The sequence below is a fragment of the Dermacentor variabilis genome, chromosome 8, assembly GCF_050947875.1.
Source record: "Dermacentor variabilis isolate Ectoservices chromosome 8, ASM5094787v1, whole genome shotgun sequence".
Classification (NCBI taxonomy): domain Eukaryota; kingdom Metazoa; phylum Arthropoda; class Arachnida; order Ixodida; family Ixodidae; genus Dermacentor; species Dermacentor variabilis.
In genome coordinates, this window is record NC_134575.1 from 9250291 (window position 1) to 9257208 (window position 6918).

Consider the following 6918-nt stretch of genomic DNA (forward strand, 5'->3'; position numbering starts at 1 on the left):
CGACAACATATCCGACTTTAAGCACAGAATGGCATTTGGGAACGTTAGCGCTGGCACCGTTGCGCCTAGGAAAGCAGCATAGCGCCGTCTGGTGAATTTCTTGTTTTTCAAGTCTTATTAGCCGCTGTGAGTATGAGGGATCGTTTGCGGGGGTCGAATTTTCCGGTGTTCGAATTAAGCGAAAGATCGAATTAACCAGAGTCGACTGTAGTAAATTGTGGAATCGAATGAGAAGCGAATAACAGGGACTGACTGTTCGATTAGTATTCGAAATTTCGAATATTCGCGCATCCCTGCTCGTACCAGTGCTAAGCGAGCGCCTTCTCTCGCCCGTCGACCCAGAGTCCGGCTGCGAGACGTCCGGCGACTGCGCCCCCGTCGGCGGCGCGTGCGTGGCGACGGCGGACGGCCGCCGCGAGTGCCGCTGCCTCGAGGGCTTCGAGGGCGACGGGCGACGCTGCCAGCCGCTGGACGAGTGCTCGACGGCCGACCAGTGCGACGCGAGCGCCCAGTGCGCGTACGACGGGCAGCGCTACCGATGCGTCTGCGCCCACGGCTACCGAGGCGACGGCCGGACGTGCAGGCCGCCGGTCGACCCGCCGTGCGACTGCGGCCCGAACGCGCGATGCGTGTTCGACCCTTCGACGCAGTCGCAGCGCTGCGTCTGCGTGCCCGGAACGGAAGGCGACGGCTACGTGTGCCGTCCGACGGTAGAGCGGCCGCTGTCGTGCCTGGACGACGCCTCGCTCTGCTCGAGGAACGCCGACTGCGTGGCCGCCGACACGACGGGCCACGTGTGCCAGTGCCAGCCGGGATTCACTGGCGACGGGCGGACGTGCGCGCCGGCGCCCCGGGCCACGGGAGAGGAGTACCTGCTGTTCGGCCAGGGCATGTCCATCCTGCAGATGCCGCTAGAGCCGAGCAAGAGTAGCCCGGGACGGCTACTCCTGATGGAGCCGCATCAGACGGTGGTGGGCATCGCGGCCGACTGCGTCGAGCATCGCATCTACTGGACGGACGCCGCGTCAGGCACCGTGAGGCGCGCCTTCTACAATGGATCGGAACCCGAGGTGTTCCGAGCGGGACTGCGCTCGCCCGAAGGGGTAGCCATCGATTGGGCCTCGCGCAACCTCTTCTGGACGGACTCGGTCGACGACACGGTCGAGGTTGCCTCCCTGGACGGCGCCTACCACCACGTGATCGTCAACACGGGGCTCGTCAACCCCAGGGGCATCGCTGTGCACCCGGCGCTCGGGTAAGCGCTCGTGCTTCACTGCTCTTCCTTTGTTCGATCGCAAAACTGCACTCGATCACCTAGGGCGCCGTCACTTGCCGATGAACTCGCCTGAAATTGTGTCAATGCGTTTCTTCCTTGCGTGTGGGTAAAGAACACAAAGCCGGTACAAAGCAAGAGCGACAGAACAACACGCTGCTTGCCTGTCATCCTGTCTTATTCCTTTTATTTTCTACAGCGATTGCACGCTCTAGGTACCGGAAGTGAAATGATCGGGGTTCCAAATTTGCGCTAACGTCGTGCGCGTATGGCAGCATTATGTCTGAAAAGATTCCAGAAAAACAATAACTTTATTAAAACTGTATGTTTCCACACGCGTACACATATCGCAATGAGGATTGAGAGAGCTATTCGCTTTAACAACTTGAGGACGCGTACATTTGTTGCAGTGAAGATATTTAGGTAGCGTTTGTAGTTTCGTTGCGTAGTTTTGTCGTGAACAGAGCCGTTAACATGCACATCTGTAGTGGGGGTATCAGGAGGATAGTACGTGTGTCTCAAAAATGTGTCGTAATTGGCGTTCGGCGACGAACGCGTGTCGCAACCAAGAAGGTTTTCCTTTCTTTCTTTTCTCTTTTTTTTTTAAACAGTGGAGCTGTTAAAACCTCGCTGGGTTTCTCTTGACGTCCGCAGCTTCGCCAAGCGGGGCGAGAGAGAACTGAGAGAGAGTGCATCGCGCGGTATAGCGACGCGGCGAGGGTGGAGGGAGCCTAAAGAGGAAGAGGCAGCGGCGCGGCGAGGCAGGGCGAGGGCATAGGTGGTGTGACGTCATTGCTCTCCGATAAAAACCCGCGCGCTCGCTTCGGCGGTGCTCTTTCTCGCAGTGGAAAAAAATTATGCGTGGCTTTGCTATCGCGAGCACAAGAGACCAGTGGAGCTTGGGAATCCCAGCAAAAGTTAGACTAAGTGTGCGGTTTGGCACTACTTTACTGGCCTTCCCCCAGCTCCGCTGGTCTCTGGTGTTTGCGATAGCAGAACCACGCACAATTTTTGTTACTGTCTCACAATATTTTTAAACCACTTATCGGTTGCAAGGCGAGCACGGACTCATTGAATCGGCGGCTTTGTATCGACAGTGCACGGAAGTCCAACCTCCGACCATGAAAACAGGAGAGAAAGCCAAGGAAAGCTATCCGCTTTAAAACACGCGGATCCCTGCATTGTGGGAATCGGTGGACGCGAAGCTTCTTTGGTGTAGTTCGTGGGAATCGAGATGCCTTTTCCCCGCGCGTTGTCTCGCAGCTCGCGCGTATAGTGGCGGCCATTTGCCAAGCTCGTTCTTCAGAAACCGTCGCCCAAGTGGCAACACGGCGGACATCGCCGTAGCTACTTTGGCAGATGCATATTCAATTTTGGGTCGGATTAACGTGGTGTTAGCGACCTTACGTAAGTGGCAGCGGCACATGTCTAAGCAGCTGAATTTTACGTCTTAGACGGTTGAGACGCTAATTAGCGGTCGATCTCTGCCATCGTGCCGAACATTTCTGACATTTCTGTAGGCTTTCTGCATAAATCTTTTTGTCCCTCATGACGCCTTTTTTGTTGACTTTACCCGTTTCTCCAAGTTTTTAGGTTTTCTTCATACATCCTGTATGATCCTGCAGACTTGACACGCAGGATCAACTCTACGGCAAGGCTACAGGATGTAAGCAGAAAACCTTTAGACTTGGTATACAAGATGTTGCCACGAGAGTAAGAAAGCCTACAGGAAGTTCAAACACGTTTCTGCAAGGGATCCAGGGTCATGAGCCGGCTGATGTCGCGGACCGCGGGGCACCTCTCTCTCTGCACACAGGCGTCTGTACTGGAGCGACTGGGACCGTCGCTCGCCGCGCATCGAGTCATGCCACATGGACGGCTCGGGCCGGCTGGTGCTGGTGGAGGGCGGCGGCCTCGAGACGCCCAACATGCTGGCGCTCGACCTGCAGCACAACGACCTGTGCTGGACGGACGCCGGACGGCGCACCGTCGAGTGCGTCAACCTGAACGGCCTCGGCCGGCGCGTCGTGTACACGCCAGCCCAGTACCCGTTCGGCTTGGCCGTGGCTGCGGGAAAGGTCTACTGGACAGACTGGACAATGTGAGCACGGTCCGCGCTCTGAACCATGTCCGACCGCAACTGACCGGTTCGCTTCGCTTGCAGCCCGTTCATCCACGTGGTCGACCGGAACGGCGGCACGGCGGAACCCCTCAAGCTGCCACTCGGAGGCAACGGCAAGCTGTACGGCATCACCGCGGTCTCGGAAAAGTGCCCCCAGCGTGAGTGAGCGCAGACAAGCCGCGACGGGCGGCTGGCATGCGCTACAATCGGTGATCGCTAAACATTGTTGTTAGGAATCAACCATAATGTGTAGACATATCATGGACAAATGCAGTGACCAGCAGTTAAAAAACGCATCGGACCCAAGCATTCGGGTATCTCTCGCTCAAGCGTAACATGATCGAGTGGACTCACCTCTGCCCCCACTCCCGATTTTTTGACGTATGGCCGAGGGTGTTTCCTGCGTCCTCGAGACGTTCTTCCAAACGAGGAGTAAGCCAGCGGATGTCTGTGGAGCCCGCGGCAAGAGGTTGCAGCTTTTATGTCGAGCACTGATTTTGCATACGTTCATCCTCCGTGCGTGTACCTCGTTAATGCCTCGTTAGTGCCTCGTAGCGTCCCTCGCAAGTGCCTCGAGGTATCAGACACAAAGCTGCTCTGGCAACGATAATAAACGAGATGACGCAGAATGTTTCCGTTTTTGTGACTGCAATGAATAATGAGCGACGCGATTTGCAGCTTTCACGTAGTTTATACAGCGAGGCGAGTTGTACTTTACAGTAAACAAGTTAGATCACTGTAGATTGGCCTGTCTATATGAGCAAGCACTGCTGACGCTTTGCTTCTCCTGCTCCTCTCTGCGCAATCGCAGTGACCAATGCCTGCAGCCACCTGAACGGCAGGTGCCGCCACCTGTGCCTGCCCAGCGGACAGTGGGGGCGCACGTGTCACTGCGGCGGCAACGGCACGGCCTGCAACGAAGTCAGCGCCTGAGGCCGTCCTTGATGCACGCTGACCGATCCTCTTAAAATGAAAACAACCCGTCATCATGTTCTTGCTCGAAAATCAGGGCCGATGTATAGTGAATACAAAAAAAAGAAAAAAAAATAAGTGCTTGTAGTACGCTGCATAACTCTTGTTGGTCTAACAGATGTGGCTACAGTAAAGATAAGCGGTGACTCGGTCAATTATTATCTTTCTCAGTGTGAAGGGGGGAGGGGCTTATCAGCATTGTACAGACAGGTGTACAATTACGCGTAGAAGTTGTAAGCTTCGGAAGGCGCCCAACGCACGCGAAAGGCCCGAGAGGCCGAGCAGTGTCCGAGGAAGTATTCTCAATTCGATTGAAGCAGAAACCTCCAGGTGGGCAGCTGTGTCGGTAATCTTAATCACCGTAGAACAACAACTTCGCCTTTTAGAGCCCTAGCTGCACCTTTTTCTTACAAGTTTAATTGCAAAGTTGCTCCACTGACTTCGGCCGTGCTCAATGCGTTCCCCCATATCCCAAAGTTCGGGATATGCATGTGCGCCTCCGTTTGCCGATACTTCTGAAGACATGCCGAAGAGCTTGCTAGCCATCTGGATGCATCAAAGCTGCCTTTTTCTAGGCAAAATCACTATCTTGAAGTTCGATGCCGTTTTAGATATTGTTTTAGGCTGTTTTGCCTTTTCACGTTGCGACCGCTGACTCGCCACCGCAGGAGATAATTTAAAGCCATAATTTAAGGTATAATGAGAAAGACGTCTGGAAACAATCAAAACACGCAAATTTTTTTTCGAGCAAGTCATTATCATCATCATCACTTTGTGAGTTTTCGCAATAAACGGAGTGTTCCACGACCTGGCGCCGTTGTCAAAAAAAAAAAAAAAACGCTACTTGGGCTGCCCTCGGTGGGTTGTGTTGCTCACACACACGCTTTCCGTTGCAACACCGCGTAAGTTCTACACAGTCAAAATAAATGGACATTACCAAAGTTCCAGTATGGGCCTGTTGGGTGCTCACTTGGGCGAAGAAACATCACTTTTGAACTGAAGTGGAGACGATACACACGCACACACCGCTGAATAGCAACCATAATGTTTATCCGTGCTGAAAGGCCACATATATGCGCCCATCGACAAGTGTGAGAGACCAGGACACGGTTACAAATTGCATTCTAGATATAACGACTCGTTCTGTCTTCTTTGTTTTTTACGATTTGTAAACGCGTCCTGCTCTCTTGTAATTGGTGATGTCTGCATATATGTGGCCTTTCACCACTAATAGCTTTTATGGTTTCTATTCAGTGCTCGTGTCTATCGCATCCTCGATCCTGTCCCGCCCTGAAGCGCTGTTTCTTCAGACACATGTACATTGTCGCTGCCAGGTGCGCGTTACTTTGACGGCTCAACGCAGCTCTACACGGATTGTCTGTTTCTATCGGGTTGCTTAGGTGCCGTCAAAGCGTTAGTTTAAGCGTGGACCAGCTATACCGTCCGTGGCCGAACAGCACACGCGCAACGTAGGTCCTGTATGGTATCACCGTGATGAAACGACGGGGGCATCGTTTACGGCCTCAGCGCGAAGGCAACCGTCGTCTGTCAGCATGCCCGGATAACAAGTGTCATCGTTCGCACGATGCAGTGATTTAATTGGATGCGTTACATTGTTGTGAAAAAAAAACAAACAAATTATTGGTTGTGACAAACAATTGTTTTTCTCTTATGAATAATATAGGCAAGCTCTACCTGTACTTCAGATGTAAGAGGCTGTCCAGCGTATTCCTCACACACACGCTGTGAAATCTCTTGTGGAGTTTGTTACGTTGTATTTGACCGGAGAATAATAAAAAGTTATGAAAAGATAAAAACAACTCGATCCAGGTGCGTTTCTCACAGACCGCGAAAGTGTCGCTGACGTCAAGTTTCATACAAAAATTACTAGAAGGAAATCTGTTGCTGTAATCGGTCAGTCTAATCTTCGTGCGTGTGGCTTCAAACGTTCACATGTTGTTAGTTATCAGGCTTTACCTTCCTAGGTTTCCAAGCATTCATCTCTTTCTAAGCGAAGCAAGGCAGTCTTCGCACATGCGTAATCACCGTCGATTGTTGCATTTATAACGCAATATTTTGTTGGCGATTCGTTTTGCGAGGTCACAAAGCTGTTTGAAGTCAGAAGGACGAAGTTTAGGCTTGGCAAACCCACGTGCTTCCCCCTTTTCCCGTGTGGAGTCCTGAGGAGAGACCCGACTCTTGGCGAATCCCCGCGATAGGGCATGCGCCAAACTCATCAAGGGCATCATCATCATATAGACACTAAAATGCCTTGGTTCTCTCTGGTAGCAGGGTTTGGGTACGGGCTAGTTGGCATTGCATTGTAAACATCACTTACAGCGCGTGCATAGGCAGAGGGACCGAAAGAACGACGAAGACAAGCTCTGATGTACGCGCTGTATAGTGATGTTTACCATGGAATACCTATACTAGCCCGTATATACCCAAACCCTGCTATACAGTCAGCGCTTGTCTTCGTCGTTCTTTCGGTCCCTCTGTCTATGTAAGCGCTGTAAGCGAGGTTCTCTCTGGTAATTTGTGTTGTGAACTC

The 6918-nt window shown here is 52.6% G+C and overlaps 1 protein-coding gene across 2 annotated transcripts in view; it reads left to right on the plus strand.

The window, feature by feature from the left end:
• Ndg (Nidogen) overlaps positions 1–5174 on the plus strand; it is a 61159-nt gene extending 55985 nt beyond the window's left edge. For both annotated transcript variants that reach the window (XM_075701087.1, XM_075701086.1), the window contains 4 exons: positions 343–1255; positions 3090–3374; positions 3438–3553; positions 4207–5174. In XM_075701087.1, the coding sequence (XP_075557202.1) occupies positions 343–1255; positions 3090–3374; positions 3438–3553; positions 4207–4328 (1436 nt within the window). In that variant the 3' untranslated portion in view covers positions 4329–5174. The remainder of the gene's footprint in view (positions 1–342; positions 1256–3089; positions 3375–3437; positions 3554–4206) is intronic.
• Positions 5175–6918: the final 1744 nt, after the last annotated feature.